The sequence below is a fragment of the Hypanus sabinus genome, chromosome 7 (assembly GCF_030144855.1).
Source record: "Hypanus sabinus isolate sHypSab1 chromosome 7, sHypSab1.hap1, whole genome shotgun sequence".
NCBI lineage: Eukaryota > Metazoa > Chordata > Chondrichthyes > Myliobatiformes > Dasyatidae > Hypanus > Hypanus sabinus.
The window spans coordinates 9,248,834-9,272,942 of NC_082712.1; the positions used below are offsets into that span (position 1 = coordinate 9,248,834).

At 42.0% G+C, this 24,109-nt stretch overlaps 1 protein-coding gene across 1 annotated transcript in view; it reads left to right on the forward strand.

Moving 5' to 3' along the window:
- The window catches only part of poln (polymerase (DNA directed) nu), a 283,259-nt gene that overhangs the window by 25,194 nt on the left and 233,956 nt on the right, over nucleotides 1–24,109 (forward strand). Inside the window, exons 3-9 of the mRNA XM_059974013.1 lie at nucleotides 3,769–3,881; nucleotides 8,750–8,832; nucleotides 11,286–11,354; nucleotides 14,735–14,795; nucleotides 16,064–16,128; nucleotides 17,671–17,754; nucleotides 18,964–19,053. Of these exons, the coding sequence (XP_059829996.1) occupies nucleotides 3,769–3,881; nucleotides 8,750–8,832; nucleotides 11,286–11,354; nucleotides 14,735–14,795; nucleotides 16,064–16,128; nucleotides 17,671–17,754; nucleotides 18,964–19,053 (565 nt within the window). The remainder of the gene's footprint in view (nucleotides 1–3,768; nucleotides 3,882–8,749; nucleotides 8,833–11,285; nucleotides 11,355–14,734; nucleotides 14,796–16,063; nucleotides 16,129–17,670; nucleotides 17,755–18,963; nucleotides 19,054–24,109) is intronic.

A 24,109-nucleotide genomic window follows, 5' to 3' on the forward strand; every position in this document is an offset into this window, starting at 1 on the left:
AAATGTTGACTGTACCTTTTTTCCATAGCTGCTGCCAGGCCTGGTGAGTTCCTCCAGCATTTTGTGTGTGTTGCTTGCAAGGGTCAAAATTGGTTCTCTGGAAGATAAGAGTGGTAATCTATGTGTGGAGCTGAAAGAGATGGTTGAGATCTTAAATGGATTTCTTACATCTGTACTTACTCAGGAACAAACATAGAGTGTATGGATGTGAGGCAATGCAGTGGTGAGGTCATGGAACTATACAGATTATAAAGGAGAAGATGTTTGCTGTCTTGAGGTAAATTAGGGTGGATACACCCCTGGGGCCTGACAAGGTGTTCCCTCAGATCCTGTGGGAGGCATGCAAAAACTGCAGGGGCCCTAGCAGAGATATTTAAAAGGTCCTTAGCCACAGGTGATGGGCCAGAGGATTGGAGGATAGCAAATGTTACTCTGTTGTTTAAGAAAGGCTCTAAGAATAAACCAGGAAATTATAGGCCGGTGAGTCTGACACCTGCAGTGGGAAAGTTATTGAAAGGTATTCTGAGGACTGGATATTTAAGTATTTGGCTAGACAGGGACTGATTAGGGATAGTCAACATGGTTTTGTGTATAGTATGTCATGCTTTTCAAGGAAATTTTTGGGAAATCTTGTGGAGGCAAGGCAATGGATGTTATCTACATGGAATTTAGCAAGGCATTTAACAAGGTCCCATTGCTCAAGAAGATTCAGTTGCTTGGCATTCAAGATGAAGTAGTAGATTGGATAAACTATCTCATCCACTCTGGAGAAGCTAGAGAGTGGTAGTAGATGGTTGCTTCTCTGATTGGAGGCTTGTGACTGATGGTGTGGCAGAGGCCCATTGTTGTTGGTCATCTAGATGGATGATAATGTGGTAAACTGGATCTACAGATCTGCGGATGACACTAAGATTGGGGATGTGGTGGACAGTTCATACAATAGGTCAATGCAGACACAATCTCAATGGCTCTTTACACTGCCTTAGACCACCTGGACAATACAAACACCTATGTCAGGATGCGGTTCATCGACTATAGCTCAGCATTTAACACCATCATTCACACAATCTGATCGATAAGTCAAGTAACTTTTATTGTCATTTCAACCATAACTGCTGGTACAGTGCATAGTAAAAATGAGACAACGTTTTTCAGGACCATGGTGTTACATGACAAAGCACAAAAAACTAGACTGAACTGCGTAATAAAAAAAACACAGAGAAAGCTACACTAGACTGCATAAAGTGCATAAGTTACAGAGCCTGTGTCTCTGTACCTTGTTCTGCAATTGGATCCTCGACTTCCTAACCAGAAGATAGCAATCTGTGCAGATTGGTGATAATATCTCCTCCTTGCTGATGATCAACACTGGTGCACCTCAGGGTGTGTGCTTAGCCCACTGCTCTACTCTCTCTATACCCATGACTAGGCATAGCTCAAATACCATCTATAAATTTGCTGATGATACAACCATTACTTCCCTCAATCGCAGGACTCTGCAGGGAGTGGTGTGGACAGCCCAGCTCATCTGTAGAGGTGAACTTCCCCAATATTCAGGACATTTACAAAGAGGTGTGTAAAAAGGGCCCGAAGAATCGTTGGGGACCCGAGTCACCCCAACCACAAACTGTTCCAGTTTCTACCATCCGGGAAACAGTACCAACAGGCTCTGCGACAGCTTCTTCCACCAGGCCATCAGACTGCTTAACTCATGCTGACACAACTGTATTTCTACATGATATTTGACTATCCTGTTGTACATACTATTTATAAATTATTATAAATTGCACATTTAGGTGGAGATGTGATGTAAAGATTTTTTCTCCTCATGTATATGAGTACATGATTCAATTCATTGTTGGTGGAATCTCAGGTGGTGATGAGAGGGCGTACAGGAATGAGATATGCCAACTAGTGGAGTGGTGTCACAGCAACAGCCTTGCACTCAACGTCAGTAAGCCGAAAGAGCTGATTGTGAACTTCAGGTAGGGTAAGGCGAAGGAACACGTACCTATCCTCATAGAGGGATCAGATGTGGAGAGAGTGAGCAGTTTCAGGTTCCTGGGTGTCAAGATCTCTGAGAACCTAACCTGGTCTCAACATGTCAATGCAGTTATAAAGAAGGCAAGACAGCGACTATACTTCATTAGGAGTTTGAAGAGATTTGGTATGTCAACAAATACACTCAAAAACTTCTCCAGATGTACCATGGACATCCTTCTGACAGGCCACATCACTGTCTGGTATGGAGGGGCTACTGCACAGGACTGAAAGAAGCTGCAGAGGGTCATGAATTTAGTTGGCTCTATCTTGGGTAATAGCCTCCAAAGAACCAAGGACTTCTCCAAGCAGCGGTGTCTCAGGAAGGCAGTGTCCATTATTAAGGACCCTCAGCACCCAGGCATGCCCTTTTCTCACTGTTACCATCAGGTAGGGGGTACAGAAGCCTGAAGGCACATACTCAGTGATTCAGGAATGGCTTCTTCCCCTCTGCCATCCGATTCCTAAATGGGCATTGAGCCCATGAACACTACCTCACCTTTTTAGTATATATTATTTCTGTTTTTGCATGATTTTTAATCTGTTCAACATACATATACTGTAATTTGTCTACTTATTTATTTATTTTCTTCTATTTTATATATTTCATTATATTGCTGCTGCTAAGTTAACAAATTTCAAGACACACGCTGGTGATAATAAACCTGATTCTGAAAATTATGAGAGGTATAGATGGTAAACACAAGCAGGCTTTTTCCACAGAGGTTGGGTGACACTACAGTGAGAGGTCATGGGTTAGGGGTGAATGGTGAAAGGCTTAAAGGGAACATGTGGAGGAACTGCTTCACTTAGAGAGTGGTGAGTGTGGAATGAGCTGCTAGTGAAAATGGTGGATATGGGGTATATTTCAACATTTAAGTGAAATTTGGATAGGGCATAGATGGAGGGGTATGGAGGGCTATGGTCCAGTGCAGATTGGGACCAGGCAAATTAATAGTTTGGTTCAGAGTAGATGAACTGAAGAGGCTGTTTCTGTGCTGTAGTGTTTTATGACTCTGTGACTGTAACCACCCCCACCACAGCAACTGCTCAAGGTGCACGATTCAAGATGTTTGTTATCATTCTTCAGTAGATGTATGTAAAGGAGAACAAATTATTTGTTACTCCGGATTTGATGCCCCACAAAAAAACACAATATGCATAAATATAAAAGCAAACCCATAACATATAATGTACAAACTGTTAAAAGTAGCTGTGGGTACATATGATTCAGCTTATATGCATAGACTGATTGTATGAGCATGAAGTGACCCTTGGTGCAGCAGTATCTGAACATATGGTGATTGACTGGAAATGATAAACTGGGCATATGAAAACACAGGTAGTCACTGTGTCAGTGCAGAGATGAGATGTGGAGTGTCAGTGTAAAGTGGTGGTGCACGGGGTGATGAAGGGTGCTGAGGGGCTGCGGAGAGGAGTGGCTGTTGTGGATGTAAAGGTGGGGTGGGTTAATGGGTAGAGGTGTTGATCAGCTTGGGGAAGTAACTGTTTTTGAGTCTAGTGGTCCCAGCGTGGATTCTGTGTAGTCTCTTCCCCGATGGGAATGTTCCTCCATTGATTGTAGTTTCTTATTGACAGTCTGGAGTTGTGACACCGACTTGCCATGTTTTAAACATTATTAAACTCATCATTATTACCTCAGTGGATAAAATGCCACATACATAGAGCATTGATAACAGACAAGTGATTGTCTTTTATTGCCTGCAGGGCACTGCTGCTTCAGATAATGAATCATAAAGGCTGCATTGTCGCTTTTAAGGCCAAGGATCTGCTACAGACAGTGCTTCACTATGCTGCAGACACTGTGTGCTGGAAACAAGGTACAGTGGGACACAAGATGTACAATAAGGGTTAATGATACAGGATCTGATGCTGGGTTTGTGCTCAGCTTGTTGGACAATTAACATTATTTTTTACAGGGACAAAATGTTGCATTTATATAGATGAGTAAACCTCACTGCTCTGCAAGGTTTGCTCATCTCTGTGCTGAACGGAGGCTACAGCCTGCAATTAACAAGCTCTTGAATTGGCTGGCTGCTGGTTTCGTGTCAATGGACTCACATTTGTGAACTTAAGTTCTGAATGTTATTTGCTTACTTTTATTGTTTGTAGGATGTGTTTTTTTCTGCACGTTGGGTGTTTGATGGTCTTCTTTTTTATTGGGTTTTATTTTGTTTTGTGGCTGCCTGAAGGAACTGAAACTCAAGGTTATATAATATATACATACTTTGATAATAAATGTACTTTGAATTTTGAAAAAGCACTAAGGCACTTCAGAGGAGCAGAATTAGAGAAAGATGATGCTGGGAAAAGTAATAATAACAACAACAACAAATAATAATAATTATTATAATAATTATGATTATTATTCACCAAAATCTTGCTTTAAAATACACAATCCTAAACACGAATAGAATAGTTTCTAGTAACTTAGAAATGAATGTGCTTGGCAGGGCCTGTACCTCAGGTTTTACCAGCCTGAGCTGAGAAAAAAATTACAATAACAATGATAATAACTTAATTGTAGAACTACAGACAATGTAGTTCAAACTGCTTTACAATAGGATGCTTTACATAATGAAAATAAAAAATAAAAATAAATGTGAAAATAAAAGAGAAGAAGATGTAGTTAAAAGCAAGGTTAAATAAATAGGTTTTGAGCAGGTGTTTAAAAGCTTCCTTATCAGGCAGTCAGACTGCTAAATAGTTGCTCTACCTGACTCTGCTTTGGACACTTTTAACTTGTACTGGACACTTAGAACTTGATTTTAACCGACATGTCGCTGTTGTGTTTTACTATTTATTGTTGCTTTTGTTATGTTATGATTGCACTTGCCCCTGGGAAACGCTGTCTCATTCTGCCCTGCAGAGCTGATGTATGGTTGGAATGACAATAAAGTTGTTGAATCTTGAATCTTGAATCTTGAAGTGTCAACTGAGACTGCATCCCTTATAGTTTTAGGTATTGAATTCCACTTCAGGAGCGTAGTTCAAAAATGCTGGCATGCCAATTATCTTTTGAGGGAGATTGTTTAAATTTAAGAGATCAATTGAAAAAGACCTGAGAGCTTGAGCAAAGTTATAAAACAAAAATGATAAAAAGAGGTATTAAGCAACCTGTCATCTGGATTAGACTAGATTAGGGGCAGCATTGCAGCATAGTGTTTAGATTAATGCTGTTACGGCACCAGCGACCGAGTTCCATTCCATCATTGCCTGTAAGGAGTTTGTATATTCTCCTTTTGATCATGTGGGTTTCCTCCGGGTGCTCTGGTTTTATCCGTCTCAGAGTTGTAGGTTAGTACGTTAGTAGAGTTAGTAGGTTAATTGGTCACATGGGTGTTATTGGGCTACTCGGACTTCTTAGGTTGGAAGTTACTGTGCTGTTGTCTCCATGTTGTATCTCTAACTAAAATAAAATATGCTGTATTTAAATAAAATGAAAATTAGTATAGTTTTATCTCAAATAGATTAACTCATTGTCATATACACTAGGGTACAATGAAATTCATCGTTTGCATGAAGCTCACTGGGTATTGTTACTACATTGTAACAATACAGTAAATAAAGCGACAAGTGCAAAACACCAGGATGTTGCAAAAGTAAAGATAAAGATAAAATTCGCCCACATCTCAGCGAGTTCTGCGTACGCCATGATGCCGAACTTTTCTTCTGCCGGCTCCATCTCCGAGCTTACAAAATCCTCCCCCTTTCTTTCTCCCGAGGCCTCCCGTCCCATGATCCTTTCCCTTCTCCAGCTCTGTATCCCTTTTGCTAATCATCTTTCCAGCTCCTAGCTTCATCCCACCCCCTCCAGTCTTCTATCATTTTGCATTTTCCCCTCCCCCCACTACTTTCAAATCTCTTACTATCTTTCCTTTCAGTTAGTCCTGACAAAGGGTTTCGGCCCGAAACGTCGACAGCGCTTCTCCCTATAGATTCTGCCTGGCCTGCTGCGTTCCACCAACATTTTGTGTGTGTTGGTTGAGGATAAAGATTAGCTTTATTTGTCACATATACATCAAAACATACAGTGAAATGTGTCTTTTGTGTCAAATCAAATCAGCGAGGATTGTGCTGTGCAGCCTGTAAATGTCGCCACTCTTTCAGCGTAAACGTAGCATGCCCACAACTCACTAACCCTAACTGTACGTCTTTGGAATGTGGGAAGAAACTGCAGCACCTGGAGCAAACACACAGTCACAGGGAAAGCATACAAACTCCTCAAAGAAAGACAGAATTGGGAAGGGAACCCTGATCTTACGGCTGGCGTTATAAAGTGTTGCTCTGACCACTACACAAAATGCCACTCTAGATGGTAGTGCAATTTGAATTAGTGCAAAAACAAATGGTAAAGAGACAAAACCAAGCGAAGTAATGTTAGAGAATCTTAGCAAATCAGGCAGCATCTGTGGAGAGGAATAAACAGTCGACATTGCTCTCCATAAATGCTGCTTGACTTCTCAGATTCCTTCAGTACTCTGTGTGTGTTCCTCAAGATTTCCAACATCTTGTGTTAGAGAATCTTTGTATCAATGGAATTCTTCAAAGACCATTGAATCCTTTTTCCAGCATCTGTTACTTTTAGAAAATAGTGTATATTTAGTTCAAGATGTAGACAGTAAATGCAAATAGTGCCTCAATCCTTCGTTCACTATACCAAGAAATTCAGGACATTCCCTAACTTCATATTAATGTCCCTAGTGTTCCATCAGTGTGCAGGAGTTATGCAGGACTCAGCCTCTCATTGTCTGGTTGCAGCAGCCTTATCAAGCTTCAGTGCATTCTTCAGTATATGCTCCTGCACCGTGTGACATACCAGTAGGCAGCACTCGCTTGTGAACAACAACCTTTAATGGAAGTTTCATGCAGGCCAATGTGCATCTTTCATCAAGCTGATGATCTTCTGGCAGCAGGCCATGTTGCTGTAGAGCACAGAGCGGCTTGGGACAAACCTTAGTAAAGACCTTTGCATCCCTTTCCAGTCCTCAGTGGGAAATGCATAGCACACAAGAAGATAGGCGTCCATCTCAGCCAAGTCAAGTGGAATCGAGATGCCAGCTGTGTATAGCAAAGCTGATGGCAAGGGACCTACTCACCTTGGGTGCAGCGAGGTCATGGTGCTTGTTTGTTAGGTTTCGACCCACTTTTATGAAACACCGTACGGCCAAAACTGGTGTGTTATGTCCATCTATGATGACTTATTTTGATGAAGATGCGAAGATTGTGGAGATATTGCAGAAGAGACATTTATATAATTCCAGGATTGGAAGATTGTAGTTACATGAACAAAATGGGGAAGCTGAGATATTTTCTTTGGAATAGAAGAGATTGAGAAGGAATCTGATGGGGTATTTAAAATCATGAATTTTGATAGAATAGATAGAGTGAAACCATTTGCAGTGGTCTACAACTTGAGGACATAGACTGAAGGTTCAAGGCCAAAGTTGAGTTTATTGTCACACGCACAAGTACATGTGTACACAGGTGCAATGGAAAACTTGCTTACAGCAGCATCTCGGGCACAGCATCCGATAAGCAGTGTTCACAAGAAAATCATCAACTATGCCCATTTTTTACAAGAAAGAACACAATTAGAACAAAAACAGTCTGTTTTAGGGCAAAGAGATCTAAACGGCCACACTATTGCTAAACTACGGTGATAGGGCTGTGTTTGTCGATCAAGAACTGAATGGTCAAAGGAAAGTAGCTGTTCTTGGACCAGGTAGAGTGAGACTTCAGGCTTCTGTAGCTCTTGATGGTAGCCATGAGAAGATGGCACGGCCCAGATGGTGACATTGAATATGTAGAGGTGACTACAGTTGTTGGCAAGCATGAAAGTGATGAAGAATGTGCTTTTTAATTGCAATTCTGACGAAGTTAGCACAAAACTGTTGAGATATCTCCAAGGCTGGACTGTCTGATCTGTGAACTGGGAGTTCTACCTTGTTCCATGTAGATGACCACCATCCAGGTCAAGCTCTCTTCTCACTTCTACCATTGGGGAGGAGATACAGGAGCCTTAGGTCCCACACCACCATGTTCAGGAACAGTTACTGCCATGCAGTCATCAGACTCCTGAACCAATGTGGATAACTTCACTCACGTCATGTCTGAATTGATTCCACAATCTATGGACTCACTTTCAAGGACTCAACAATTCATGTTCTCAGTATGTACGTATGTATATATCTATATCTGTATTTATTTATCTATTTATCTATCTATCTATTTATTTATCTATTTATCTATCTATTTATTTATTTATTTATTTATTATTTTTAATCAGCTTATTATTATTATTAAAAGCGTTCTTTGTATGTGCATATTGGTTTGTCTGATTTTGCACAATGGTTGTTTGTCCATTTTTGTATATAGTTTTTCATTGATTCTATTGTGTTTCTTTGTTCTGTGAATGCCCACAAGAAAATGTATTTCAAGGTACTGTCTGGTGACATGTATGTACATAGTTTGATAATAAATTTATCTCAGGTCACCATAACTTTTCCCAAATAGGGCAGAAGTTACATGCTGGGATATTTAAGACAATAAATCTGTGTTATAAGTTGTATGGCATTGTGTACTGTATATCATTAATTAACCTTTGATTGCTCTATGATGATGCTATAACTGTCTATAGCTGCCAAAAAATGGCACCACAATCTTCACCTTTAATGCTTCATTGCAGCCAGCAGCTGGAAAATATTTGATCCGAGGATTGCTGGCTGGTTGTTGGAACCCACAGATACTTCCCCCTGCTTCAAGACTTTGGTATTGAAACACTGTGGGGCATCTTCGGCACTGGAATTGACTCCATCCAACACTCACTGTACAGGAAACTCAAAGGTTGGTCTCTGATTTATTACAATTAGACAGATGCTCCTTTGATCATCATCTCCACAGTGTCCTGGTTTTAGTACATGACTGACATTTGAAAGAGGTATGGAAAATACTCAAGGAATACATGAATCTTTAAAAGTGGACTGGTCCTTCACACTCATCATTAAGGTTGGGTCCCCATCCCAAGGCCTTTTTCTGAGTAGACCACATTTACAAAGTACCTGAAGACACATGACCTGCAGGCATGGGAAGTGGGTTTAACTTAAGTTCCAATTTCAGCTGCCATGGTTGTGGTGGGCCAAATGGCCTCATTCTCTGATCAATATTTCAGTTATAATATGATTTCCATGATGATTTTCTCTTTGTCTACCATATCAATTCCTTTCAAAGTCTTCAAAATATCAATCAAATCTATAACCTATGCTGCAGGGAGTATAATTCTCTGTTAACTAGTCTCTCCTTGGAGATTGTGTAATTGGTGCATTCACACTGTGCTGAAACTCTGCATCAGACTACAGGTACAGCTTAACCAGGGCATTGATCAGCTGTGGAAGTGTTGTTGAAACCTAGGGCAACCATTTTGTGGAGCACTTGAACTCTGTCTGCAATGGACATCTTGCGCTTTTGGTTACATGTCATTTAAACTCTGCTTCCCACTCCCACACCAGCCTGTCTGTTCTCATCCTTCTCCATTGCTATGGAAAGGCCAAATCCAAATTGGGAAGAATATTTCATATTCCTTCTAGGTAGCTTACAACCTAATGGCATGGACAATGAATTTCCAATTACAGGCAATCCACATCTCCGCTGTTCTCACCCCCACTCACCTGTCCACCTGGTTTTCTACTCCTTCTCCCCCACCTATCTGCTTTCCCCCTTTATCTAATTAGTTGGATAAAGAGCTTTACTACAGAGAATCAATCTTCATATGTCTTTTCAGTGAAGGAGACCATTTTGCACTTTAAGTGCTAGCTCTATGATTATCCCAGTCCTTTGCTTTTTCCACAGAGTCATGAGAAAAGTTTTTCTTCATAAGTATTAATTCCCATTTCCTTTTGAAAGTCACCATTAAATTTGTTTCCATTGTCTAATGATAAAAAGTCATTCAGCTCCCTTCTGTGTTTTTTTTTAACGGTTATCTCAACCAACCACTTGCCCAGCTCTGCTTCCTTCACGTTTAATTATCGAACATTGATGGCAAATACTGTGGCTGTCAAGGTCCTAATCTGCAGAGTTCTTTCCTTAAAGTTCTTGTTTCTCTGTTCAGTATTCCTCACTTCTGACCAGAGTTTTGGTGAACTCACTTAACAAGCTATTGTTAGATTCTGATGTTTTTGATCCATCCAAGGTTCTTTCAGAAGTCAAGAAAGAACTATAAAATTGTTGTTTCATGATCATTTTATTAAGAACTAACGGAACAAAGGGAATGCGGTGGCTACTGCACAGGACCGAGAGAAGCTGCAAAGGGTTGTAAGTTTAGTCCGCTCCATCTTGTGTACTAGACTACAAAATACCCAGGACATCTTCAAGGAGCGCTGTCTCAGAAAGGCAGCGACCACTATTAAGGATCCCAGCACCCAGGGCATACCCTTTTCTCACTTTTACCATCAGGTAGGAGGTACAGAAGCCTAAGGCACACACTCAGAGATTCAGGAACAGCTTCTTCCCCTCTGCCATTCAATTCCTAAATAGACATCGAATCTTTGAACACTACCTCACATTTTTAATATATATTATTTGTTTTTTGCACTATTTTTAATCTAGTCAATATATGTATACCTAATTGATTAATTTATTTTTTTTCTTCTGTGTTATGTATTGCATTGGACTGCTGCTGCTAAGTTAACAAATTTCATGACACGTGCTGGTAATAATAAACCTGATTCTGATCCTGATGTTGATTCTGAATTGGAAATGTCCAATTGCAAAAGTCTGGTAGCTAAGAACAAAGAAAATTAAAAAATCTAAAGATGGCAGGGCAACATGTTCTGCCATAGGTAAGAAATATTGCATTTAAATGTGTAGATAAGAATTAATCAATCAGATAACTGCTATTCAAATAATGCAATACCAAAAGAAACTTCCAGAATCATGCAAAGAAATGTACCCTTTAGGCGACCTACTGAGCAACGGCATATACATTCCGTGACCACAAGGAAACATGCTAAACAGTTTCATGTATGTAAGTAGTACATGAAATACAAGCAGGCAAGTAATTGTTGAACTGGTATGATAGTAACAATTATATAGTCTAATCCATCACTCCCCATATAGGCGAGTAGCAATTCGCATTGGGTGGTGCACCTATGAAGTGACTGTAGAGTTTTTCCTGTGTTAAAGGTACACTATAATGGTAGTTGTTTGATTTTTCTATTTTTCATAAGCTGCAGGAACTCTGTGTTGGCCTTCGCATTCTTCACCGCCTCATGATGCATGTCTGTGCTAAATTACAGGTACGAGTCAACTCCTTTAATCAGAGCTGCCTTCTTGCGGTAGCAACACCTGTGGATGCTACTGATGGAGGGGAGGGATGTGCTCATGATGTATCGGGCAGAGTCCACTACCCTCTGCAGCTTCTTACACTCCTGTGCATTTGAATTGCTGTACCAGACCTGATCTCTGAATCATCACTTTTCTTCTAGTCATTCCCATCTTAACCAGCCATGCTGTTGTCTTCCTCCATTAAATTTCTCAGCCTTATTTGTTCCATGAAGACTAATTCCAACCTCTCCAATCTTAACATGTAGCTGAAATCCCTTGTCCCTGGAAACATTTGTGCAAATCTTCCTGCAACATTTTGAGGACTTTCCCATCTTCTCTTAACTTTGAGGATAGAGTTGAACAGAGTATGCCAGTATCAGAAATAGAAAGCAGAATGAAGATAAAGAAAAAAATTAGATAAAGTTAAAGATTAGCTATATTTTTGTCACATGTACATCAAAATACTGAAACATATTGTGAATGTGTCATAAATGTTGGGGACAGCCCATGTGTCACCATGTTTCCTGCACAAAAATAGCACGTCTGCAACCTACTAACTCTAACCTGTACATTTTTGGAATGTCGAACACCTGTGGAATGTAACTCTTTACAGGCAGTGGTGGGAATTGAACCACGATCGCTGGCTTTGTAAAGCATGCGCTAGCCGCTAAGCTACAGAGCTGCCATTGCTTTGCTGTTCAAAAGCAGGCTTAATGCACCAAACTCCAGCATCTGCGATCCTTTGGGTCTCCATGGCTACTCACAATTGTGGATTTGCTCTTCCTCTACTTCAGTTCTCTAACCTGTGCCCAAAGCCTTAATTCCCCTCGGGTCCAAAGTTCTGTCCACTTGCATGTTTCAAATGGATGATGTGAGGTGAGATGAGGGCTCCATCGGTCAGAGTTGACCATGGATGTTGCATCCTAGCTGTCTAGATAAGCAAGCCTGGGCAGTATGGTATGGAGGCCAAGTTGGTCCCCATATAGCAAGCTCCCCCTCTCCACACATCTGATGAACCCAGAGGAACGACAGAGACCTGTACAGTTTGGTACCAGCAGCATCACAGGAGGTTCCAAACAACAGTGAACTCAATGTCGAGTAGGACTGCTGAGGGACTTCAGCTCTAGATTTCTCCCTCGGGCTTTACTCCCAAAGCTTTCCCCATGAAGAAATGGAGGAAGAGGCAGAGAAAGCTTGGAGACAGTGCGAGAGGGAGAATAGGCAGGTGATCAAGAAGGGACGTGCCCTGACCGATGGTTTCAGATGTGTCTATTTTAATGCAAGCAGTGTTATGAACAAAGCAGGAGAGCTTAGACCATGGATCAGTACTTGGAATTATGACGTTGTGGCCATTATAGAGACTTGGATGGCTCAGGGGCAGGAATGGTTACTTCGAGTGCCAGACTTTAGATGTTTCACAAAGACAGGGAGGGAGGCAAAAGAGGTAGGGGTGTGGGACCATTAATCAGAGATAGTGTCATGGCCATAGAAAAGGAGGAAGACATGGAGGGATTGTCTATGGACTGTGTCAGGGTGGAAGTTAGGAACAGGAAGGGGTCAATAACTCTACTGGGCATTTTTTATAGACCACCCATAGTAACAGGGACATTGAGGAGCAGATAGGGAGACGGATTCTAAAAAGGTGTAATAATAACAGGCTTGTCATGGTAGGAGATCTTAATTTCCCAAATATTGATTGGCATGTCCCTAGAGCAAGGGGTTTAGTTGGGGTAGAGTTCGTAAGGTGTGTTCAAGAAGGTTTCTTGACATAATATGTAGATAAGCATACAAGAGGAGAAGCTGTACTTGATCTGGTATTGGGAAATGAACCTGGTCAGGTGTCAGATCTCTCAGTGGGAGAACATTTTGAAGATAGTGATCACAATTCTTTCTCCTTTACCATAGCATTGGAGAGGGATAGGACCAGACAAGTTGGGAAAGCATTTAATTGGAGTAAGGGGAAATTTGAAGCTATCAGGCAGGAACTTGGAAGCATAAATTGTAAACAGATGTTCCCAGGGAAATGTATGGAGGAAATGCGGCAAATGTTCAGTGGATATTTGCATTGGTACGTTCCAATGAGACAGGGAAAGGATGGGAAAGGTTGGAAACATGGTGTACAAAGGCTGTTGTAAATCTAGTCAAGAAGAAAAGAAGAACTTACGAAAGGTTCAAAAATCTAGGTAATGATAGAGATCTAGAAGATTATAAGGCTAGCAGGAAGGAGCTCAAGAAAGAAATTAGGAGAGCCAGAAGGGGCAATGAAAAGGCCTGGCAGACAGGATTAAGGAAAATCCAAGGCATTCTACAAGTATGTGAAGAGCAGGAGGTTAAGATGTGAGAGAATAGGACCAATCAAGTGTGACAATGGAGAAGTGTGTATGGAACTGAAGGAAATAGGGGAGGTATTTAATGAATACTTTGCTTCGGTATTCACTACAGAAAAGGATCTTGGCGATTGTAGGGATTACATACAGTGGACTGAAAAGCTTGAGCATGTAGATATTAAGAAAAAGGATGTGCAGAAGCTTTTGGAAAGCATCAAGTTGGATAAGTAGGTGTATAAGATGATGAGAGGCATTTATCGTGTGGATAATCAGAGGCTTTTTCCCAGGGCTGAAATGGCTAGCACGAGAGGACACAGGTTTAAGGTGCTTGGAAGTAGGTACAGAGCAAATGTCAGGGGTAAGTTTTATATGCAGAGAGTGGTGAGTTCGTGGAATGGGCTGCCAGCGATGGTGGTGGAGGTGGATACGATAGAGTCCTTTAAGAGACTCCTGGACAGGTATATGGAGCTCAGAAAAATAGAGGGCTATGGGTAACCCTTGGTAATTTCTCAGGTAAGGACATGTTTGGCACAGCTTTGTGGGCCGAAGGGCTTGTATTGTGCTGTAGGTTTTACCTATGTTTTCTATGTTTCTATGACTGGGTGAAGCTACAAGGCAGCGGAGGTTTAGGATCAGAGTATTCCTTCTCCTATATGAGCTGCCAACTCATGTTAATGAGCCCCATCTGCCCAAAACAACTGGTTTTAAGGCACCAGTAACCCACCTTTGCCCCTTCTCCTGTCCGTAGAAATGGTTCTGCTGGGCTTAGTAGCTGAGCCACATGTGAAGGCCAGGAGCTGGACTTGGTTGCCAGAGGCTATTTGAGGCACACGCCATTGGGAGCATTTAATAGGTAGTGGGGGCTTTTTCCATTACCACCCCCAGCTATAACAACCTTAAGGAAAACAAATGGATGATAAACTCTGATAAAATAATCACCAGATAATGCAATTGGAGACACTTATCATCACCTAATATCATCACCTTATCATCATCAGCTAATATCACGCTGTTTTTAATTCCAGAGTCAACACCTTTGGAAGCTGTTTTGCCTGGTGGAGTTGAGATTGATCCCAGTTCTGGCAGGTGAGCAAGCAAATACAATCTATAGAATCAGAATCAGAATCAGAATCTGGTCTAATCACAGATATATGTTGTGAAATTTGTTGTTTTGTGGCAGCAGTACAGTGAAAACATTTAATGTAAAATAAATTAAATAAAAAGTGCAAATAGAGCACACATAGTGAGGTAGTGTTCATGGGTTGGTTCATTGTCCATTCAGAAATCTGATGGTGGAGGGGAAGAAGTTCTCCTCTTCAGGCTCCTGATATGATTTGTAACGTATTAAATCATCTAAAACTTCTAATGAAATATAGTTGCTGGCATGATTGCAGAATATGTTGAGCTCAGGATAGATCCTCACCTCCAAGAGGACCACAGCCTTGTATTGGTTTGGAGGCTTGCATGCCTCTAAGGTTCAAAATGTTCTGAGGTTCATTTATTATTAAAGTATACAACTCTGAAATAATTTTTCTTAGAAAGCCAGGGAACCAAGAAAGAAAAAATCAGCAGCACGATAATCAACTCCCAAATCTCTCCTCCCCAGACAAAAGTATTACAGGCACATTGACCCCCCAAATCCCCCATCCCTGCACACAAAAAAGTGAGAAAGATCAGGCAAATAACACAGAATATAAAATCTATAGGACTGAAAAGAAGTCTATAGTCCAAGTCCACATCCAAAATGCAGAAAACCTGGGTAATGTTCTCTGGGCAGAGTGGCAGGCCTTCACTTCTCCGGCAGCAAGTGATCCCACCAGGGATCAAAAGTCAGTCTCCCCTCTCTGTAGCAGAGCAAGCTCATCAGCGATCAAAAGACAGCCTCCTCTCTCTGTAGCAGAGCAAGCTTACCAGCGATTAATTACCCAGAGAAATATGTTGGCTAGAGTCTAGTTTTATGCTTTGGTTCCTGGTAGGGTTACCCATGCCAAACAGGTCAACGGACAGAGGACAGACTAAGAGTGGTCCACCAGTGCTCCAGGTTCAGGGGTTCAGCTCAGGGCTAACAACCCTGACTAGTAAAACAAAATTGTTATGGAAACAGCAATGAAGAATCTTTCTACACCTGAGTGCAACGGTGTTCCTGAGTCTCCACCCAGGACTTGTATGACTGACAGTGGTGAAAACCGAGGGGAAGCTACTAACATGATGAAGGAAACTCTGAACACTGCTAGAGATGGAGGGCTTTCATTGCTGCCCAAAATGCCAGTGGCATAACGGAAAGTAAGTAAGTAAGGATAGATCCTTTGAGGTGTTCATGCCCAGAAACTTACATATTTATTGTTTTTTTATAGTGATGGAAAATTACAGAATTCAAGTCAATAAAGAAGACCTGAAGAGAACTTCTAAGCTGCTGGGGGTATCCATCTCTCCTGCTTTTTCAGTTTTTAATGTTGCACATTGGACATGACTTATTACAGCCTGGCCACCAGTGGGTATGGGTGAACAAACAATTGGCTTTGTGTTGGATCCACAAGAGACTGAAGATACTGGAATTGGGAACAGTGTATAGTGTGCTGAGGGTCAGGCAGCAACCAGTTTGAGTTGAATTGGGTCTTTCTTGCGTGCCCAGTCCAGTATTTAATTCCTCACACGCTCAAGGATTTCGATTCCCTGACCCCCATGATCTTATTTTTACTATGGATGTCCAGTCCCCATACACCCAGCAGGAAGGCCTCAAAGCTTTCCGTTTCTTTCTGGACACCAAACCCAACCTATTGTCCTGCACCACCACTCTCCTCCGCCTAGCGGAACTTGTCCTCACTAATTTCTCCTTTGGCGCCTCCCGCTTCCTTCAAACAAAAGGGGTAGCCCTGGGCACTCGCATGGGTCCTAGCTATACTTGCCTGTTTGTTGGCTATGTGGAACAGTCTATGTTCCAAGCCTAGACTGGTGACTGTCCCACACTTTTCCTACTCTACATCGACAATTGCATTGATGCTGCTTCCTACACCCATGTTCAGCTTGTTGATTTCATCCACATTGCCTCCAACATCCACCCCGCCCTCACATTCACCTGGTCTATTTCCGACACTTCCCTTCCCCTTCTCGATCTCACTGTCTCTATCCCCGGAGGCAGCTTATCCACCCATGTCTATTATAAACCAATGGACCCTCACAACTTCCTGAACTATACCCTGCCCCACCCCGATACTTGTAAAAATGCCACCCCCTTCTCTCAATTCCTCTATCTCCGCCACATCTGCCCTCAGGATGAGGCTTTTCATTCTAGAACAAAGGAGATGTCCTCTTTTCCAAAGAAAGGGGCTTCCCTTCCTCCACCTTCAACACTGCCATTAACTGTATCTCTTCCATTTCATGCAGGTCTGCTCTTACTCCATCTTCCTGCCACCCTATCAGGCATAGGGTTCCTCTCGTCCTCACCTACCACACCATCAGCCTCCACGTCCAGCACATAATTCTCTGAAACTTATGCCACCTCCAATGGAATCCCACCACCAAACACATCTTTCCCTTCCCCCACTTTTTGCTTTCTATGCGACTCCTTTGTCCATTCGTCCCTCCCCACTGATCTCCCTCCTGGCACTTATCCTTGCAAGTGGAACAAGTGCTACACCTGCCCTTGCCCCTGATGATGAAATGAGTTATAATAAAGTTAGAGGTTAAAGTATAGATATGGAATACAATGTGCATAAATGCAAAAATGCCAGAAATAAAATCATCATAAAATGTGGTTTTGTTGTACAATTGACAAACAAAGCTAATTTTTAAATCTATCTTTTCTTGAAAATGACAAATACAGAAACTTTGAATTGAGAAGAGAAATGACAGGAATTGAGAGTTCTTCCACTGCCTGAGGTGGTGGATGTTAATGGCAGACTTTAATACTGCTGTCAGGATTGGTGCCAGGGTGACTGGTGTTGTTGTTGAACTTTTGCAGGTTCGGCAGAAGCAGCTGGAGCAGGAAGCACATCAGGTGGCCGGAGAGCAATTCCTTCTGACCAGCAGCAACCAGCTTCGGCAGGTGGGCTTAGTTTTCCAAAGGCAGTATGTATCTGAGTGTGGCTTCATCTTGACAGTAGAGGAGACCATGGATAGACATATCAGAATGGGAATGGGACGTGGAATTAAAATGTGTGGCCACTGGGAGATCCTGCTTTCTCTGGCGGACCGAGCGTAGGTGTTCAGCGAAACGGTCTCCCAGTCTGTTTGGACAAGGGAGTCGCGCCAGAGTACGCTCGGTCCCATTCCCATTCCGATATGTCTATCCATGGTCTCCTCTACTGTCAAGATGAAGCCACACTCAGGTTGGAGGAACAAAACCTTATATACCGGCTGGGTAGCCTCCAACCTGATGGCATGAACATTGACTTCTCTAACTTCCATTAATGCCCCTCCTCCCCTTCTTACCCCATCCTTGACATATTTAGTTGTTTGGTTTTTGTCTCCCTCTCTGCCCATCACTCTGCCTGTTCTCCATCTCCCTCTGGTGCTTCCCCCCCTTTCTTTCTCCTGAGGCCTCCTGTCCCATGATCCTTTCCCTTCTCCAGCTCTGTATCACTTTCGCCAATCACCTTTCCAGCTCTTAGCTTCATCCCACCCCCTCCGGTCTTCTCCTATCATTTCACATTTCCCCCTCCCCCTACTACTTTCAAATCTCTTAGTACCTTTCCTTTCAGTTAGTCCTGACGAAGGGTCTTGGCCCAAAACGTCAACAGCACTTCTCCTTATAGATGCTGCCTGGCCTGCTGTGTTCCACCAGCGTTTTGTGTGTGTTGTATAAGATCTCCGCTCATTTTCCTAAGCGCCAGTGAGTAAAGTCCTAACATATTCAACCTTCCCCTATAACTCAGGACCTCAACTCCCAGCAACATCCCGGTAAATTCTTCCTGTATTTTCAGTCTTATTGATTTATTTCCTGCAGGCAGATGACCAGAATAGAACCCAATATTCTGAATTTAGTCTCACGAATGTCTGATACAACTTCAGTATAACATCCCAGCTCCTGTACTCAATGACTTACGAAGGCCAAATTGCTAAAAGCTCTCTTTACCACCCTTCTTGACCAAGATTACAACAGGATCTAGATGAATTTTGTTCTGGTAACTAGTCAGAGTGATCCTTGTAGATTTACCCCAGTCTGAACAGTTTCCAAACCAGTTTAGGTCACAATTAGTCACAACTTCAGGCTGAAAGATAACAGCAATATTTTCCATCTTCTGACCTGAGGCAGATTCTGTACGACAAACTACGCCTACATCTCCTTTGTGAGAAAAAGATTCGAAAGACAGACCTGAAGCAACAGCAGTCAACCTCTGAGGCAGTGGTGAGTCCAACCTCCTTGTGGAAATAAAACATGTCAAAAGGGGCTCACGTTCATATGGTTTAATTCTGATTACGTTCTAAATGGAGAGATACAGTGTAGGTGTCTAGACCAGTGGAAAACAGTAAGTCATCCTGAGTGTGCAGGTAATTGGTAGAATCCAAGGGGAATGCTGGTACAAGATGTTACAAGGAAAATTAGTTCCTTCTTCATCCAAAAAATTGTTACTTTTTATTATATCCAATTCTCAGAATCAGTTCTTTTCACTAACATATGTTGTGAAATCTGTTTTGTGGCTGCAGTGAAGTGCAATACATATAATTATTTCTATAAGTTTCAATACAGAATATTAAAAAAGTAGAACAAAAAGAGAGCAAAATAACAAGTTGGTGTGCATGGTCCCCTCAGACTGCAGAAGGGAAGAGGCTGTTCCTAAAATGTTGACTGTGTGTCCTCAGGCTCCTGTACCTCCTTGCTAATGAAAAGAGGGCAAGTCCTGGGTGGACATAGAACGTAAAGAACACAGAACATTACAGCACAAAACAAGCCCTTTGGCCCGCAATGTTGTTCTGACCTTTTAACCTACTCCAATATCAATTTAATCTTTCCCTCCCATTTAGCCTCCATCTTTACTTTCATCCATATGCCTGTCTAGGAGTCTCTAAATGCTCCTAATGTATCTGCCTCTGACCACCACCCTAGCAGCACACTCCATGCATTTACCACTCTCTTGTAACAAACTTACCTCTGACATCCGCTGCCCCCACCATTCTTTCCTCCAATCACCTTAAAAATTACGTGCCCTCATTTTATCCATTTGCACCCTGGAAACTCATACATTATCCATTGTCTCAGAGTGTGATTCAGCTCTGGGTCTTCGGATTTAGTCCTGGTATTGATGTTCTACACTGCCATAGTGTGTTATTTCACCATAGATGTTCAGTAGCTGACTTGTGCTATGTCTCTAGCAATCTTACAAAGGTATCTTCAGAAAAACCTATTTGATGGCCATGAGGAACAAATCAGGTAGCAATTTTCCTCTGTGTCCAATAGATCTTCTCTCAGTTGTAGCAGGCTCAATTTCCCATGGGAAGCATTGTAGCCTGGGTTGTTCCATGGCAGGTCCTAGTCAAATAGTTGTACATGTTAGTACAAAGCAGTTGTCACACACTCACCTGCAACTCTCATTATACTTAAAAAGGTAGTTATAGAACATAGAACAGTACAGCACATTATAGAGCCTTCAGCACATAACGTGCTGGCCTTTAACCAGGATCAATCTAACCCTTCCTTCCCATTAGCCATAATTTATTTATTAAGATACAATGTGGAACAGGACCTTATGGCCCTTTGAGCTGTACCGCCCAGAAACCCCCAGTTTAACCCTAGCCTAATCATAGGACGATTTACAATGACCAATTAACCTACTAACCCATACATCTTTGCACTTTGGGAGGAAACCAGAGCACCTGGAGGAAACCCACACAGTCATAGGGAGAACGTACAAACTCTTTAAAGGCAATGGTGGTGGGAACTGAATCCAGCTCACCTGTACCATAAAGTGTTGTGCTAATCTCGATGCTACTGTGCCACCCACAATATGATGGGATGGTGCAGCAAAACTTGATGGATAGAATGGCTTAATTCTACGTCTATATCTTATGGTCTTTTGCCCTCTATCTAAAAGTCTCTGAAATGTCCCTAAGAGTCTCTTAAATCACCCTAACATTCCTGCCTCCACTACCACCCCAGCAGTTCCATGCACCCACCACTCTGTGTGAAAAATCTGCCCCTGGCATCCCCTATGCTTTCCTCCAATCACCATAAAATTATGCCTTCTTGTATGTCATGAGCCATTTCCTCTTGCCTGTCCACCCTAGCAAAGAATCTTAACGTCTTATCCACCTCTGTCAAGTCACATCTCATCCTCCTTTTGTTCTGAAACGAAAAGCCCTAGCTCATGGAGTGTTTCCTCATTAGAAATGCTCTCTAATACAAGCAGCTCCCTGGATAGGGATTTATAACATGGCTTTAACACAGGAAAAATTCCAGTCACTTCATACATACACCTCCAAATGCAAATTGACAGCCAGCCTTGTAAAAGGGTTACTAAGGAACATGAAATATTGAACATAGAAGAATACTGCACAGTATAGGCCCTTTGGCCCATAATGTTGTGCAACCTCTTAACTTACTCTAAGATCAATATAACCCTTCCTTTCCACATAACTCTCCATTTTTCTTTCATCCATGTGCCTATCTAAGAGTCTCTTAAATGCCCGTAATGTTTCTGCCTCTACCACCACACCTTGCAGTATGTTCCATGCACCTTACTTCTGACACCAGTATGGGTAATGTTAATCTACTCCACAGGCCAGAGTGAGATTGGATCAGGTGAGTTTCATACCCATACCCTTTCATACCCTTTTCCGATGAATGTTTTTTCAGAGAGATTAGGTTTCAGTTTGCTGATGACACCATTGTTGTGGGCTGTATCAAGGGTGATGAAGAATTGATAATTAGGCTGACTGCTGTCATAACAACCTCTCATTTAATACCATGAGCCTGTCCTCATCGGAGGATCAGAGGTGGAGAGGGTTAGCAGCTTTAAATTCCTGGGTGTTACTATTTCCAAGGACCTGTCCTGGACCCAGCACGCAAGTGCAATTGCGAAGAAAGCATGATAGTGCCTCTATTTCCTTAGGAGTCTGCGGAGATTTGACATGACAACTAAAACTTTGACAACCTCCAATAGATGTGTAGAGGGGAATATATTGACTGGTATGGAAACACCAATACTTTCGAATGGAAAATCCTACAAAGGTAGTGGATTCGGCCCAGTACATCACGGGTAAAGCCCTCTCAACCATTGAGGACATCTATATTGAAATGCTGTCATTGGAAAGCAGCACTCATCATCTGAGATTTCCACCTTCCAGACCATGCTCTCTTCATGCTGCTGCCATCAGGCAGAAGGTACAAGGGCCTCAGGACTTGCATCACCAGGTTCAAGAACATTTCCCACCCTTCAAACATCAAGCTCTTGAATAAAAGGGGATAACTACACTCACTTGCTTCAACATTGAAATGTTCCCACAACTAATGATCTGACTTTAAGGACTCCTTATCTTGTTATCTCATATTCTCGTTATTTATTGCTATTTATTTATATTTGCGTCTTCAGTTTGTTGTCTCTGCACTCTCGTTGATTTTTCACTGATCCCTTTTATAGTTACTATTCTAGAGCTTTGCTGAGTATGCACACAAGAAAATTAATTACAGGGTTGTATGTGGTGACATATATGTACCTTGATAATAAATTTACTTTGAAATAACACTCATGGAGCACGTATCTGACTTCAAAAATGAAGGAATCTGAGTTTTAATTATTACACCAACATAAACATTCCAAATGGAAATTCACATTTGTATTCAATTGTTCAATCTGTCAGTCTCAATTGCAGTTACCACAGATATAAATAAATTCACTAAGAATGTCTTGGGAGATTTTTTTGAGGAGATTTAAAGTAAAAACCTAGAAATACTCAAAGTCAAACGTATGCCACCATATACTGAAGTTTTATGAGGCATTGGCCAATCCACACCAGGAGTACTGTGAGCAGATCTGGGCCCTGTATATAAGAAAGCATATCCTGCCAATAGAAAGAGTTCAGAGAAGGTTCACGAGAATGATTCTGGGAATGAAAGGTTTAACATATAAAGAACGTATGATGGGTCTGGGCCCGAACTCACAGGAATTTAAAGTTCAAAGTAAATTTATTTTCAAAGTACATTTACATCATCGTATACAACCCTGGGATTTGTTTTCTTGTGGGCATACACAGGAAATCCAAAAGCCACAATACAATCAATGAAACACTGGACCAACAGGACGGATAAACTGCCAATGTGCTAAAGACAACAATTTGTGCAAATACAAAAGAAAAAAAAGGAGAAATAATAATAATAAATAAACAATCAATATTGAGAACATGAGATGAAGAGTCCTTGAAAGTGAATCCATATGTTGTGGGAACAGTTCAGTGACAGTGAGAGTGAGGTTGTCCCCTCTGGTTCAAGAGCCTGATTGTTGAGGGGTAATAACTGTTCCTGAACCTGGTGGTGTGAATCCTGAGGCTTCTTTACCTTCTTCCTGGTGGCAGCAGTGAGAAGAGAGCATGGCCTGGATGGTGTAAATCCTTGATGATGGATGCTGCTTTCCTGTGACACTGCTCCATGTAGGTGTGTTCAAAGGTGGGGAGAGCTTCACCTATCATAGATCGGTCTTATCCACCTCTTTTTGTAGGATTTTCCATTCATGGGTATTGGTGCTTCCATATACATCAGTCAATGTACTATAGAAGCTTCTCAAAGTTTTAGATGTCATGATAAAAGAATGAGGGGGGGATCTCATTGAAACCTTTCAAACATTGAAAGGCCTAGATAGAGTGGATGTGGAGAGGATGCTTCATATAGTGAGGAGTCTAGAACCAGAGGGCACAGCCTGAGAACACAGAGACATCCAGTTAGAACAGGAAAGAGGAGGAATTTCTTCAGCTAGAGGGTAATGAATCTGTAGAATTCATTGTCACAGACAGCTGTGGAGGCTAAGTCATTGGGTATATTTAAAGTATAGATTGACAGGTTCTTGATCAGTAAGAGCACCAAAGGTTATGGGGAGAAGGCAGAAGAATGGAGTTGAAAGGGATAATAAATCGGCTATCACGAGGAAATCTGTAGATTCTGGAAATTCAAGCAAAACACACAAAATGTCGGCGGAACGCAGCAGGCCAGGCAGCATCTATAGGAAGAAGTACAGTCGACGTTTCGGGCCGAGACCTTTCGTCAGAACTAACTGAAAGAAGAGATAGTAAGAGATTTGGAAGTGGGAGATCCAAAATGATAGGAGAAGACAGGAGGGGGTGGGGCGAAGCTAAGAGCTGGAAATTTGATTGGCAAAAGGGATACACAGCTGGAGAGGGAGAGGATCCTGGGATGGGCGGCCTGGGGAGAAAGAAAAGGGGAGGGGAGCACCAGAGGAAGATGGAGAGCAGGC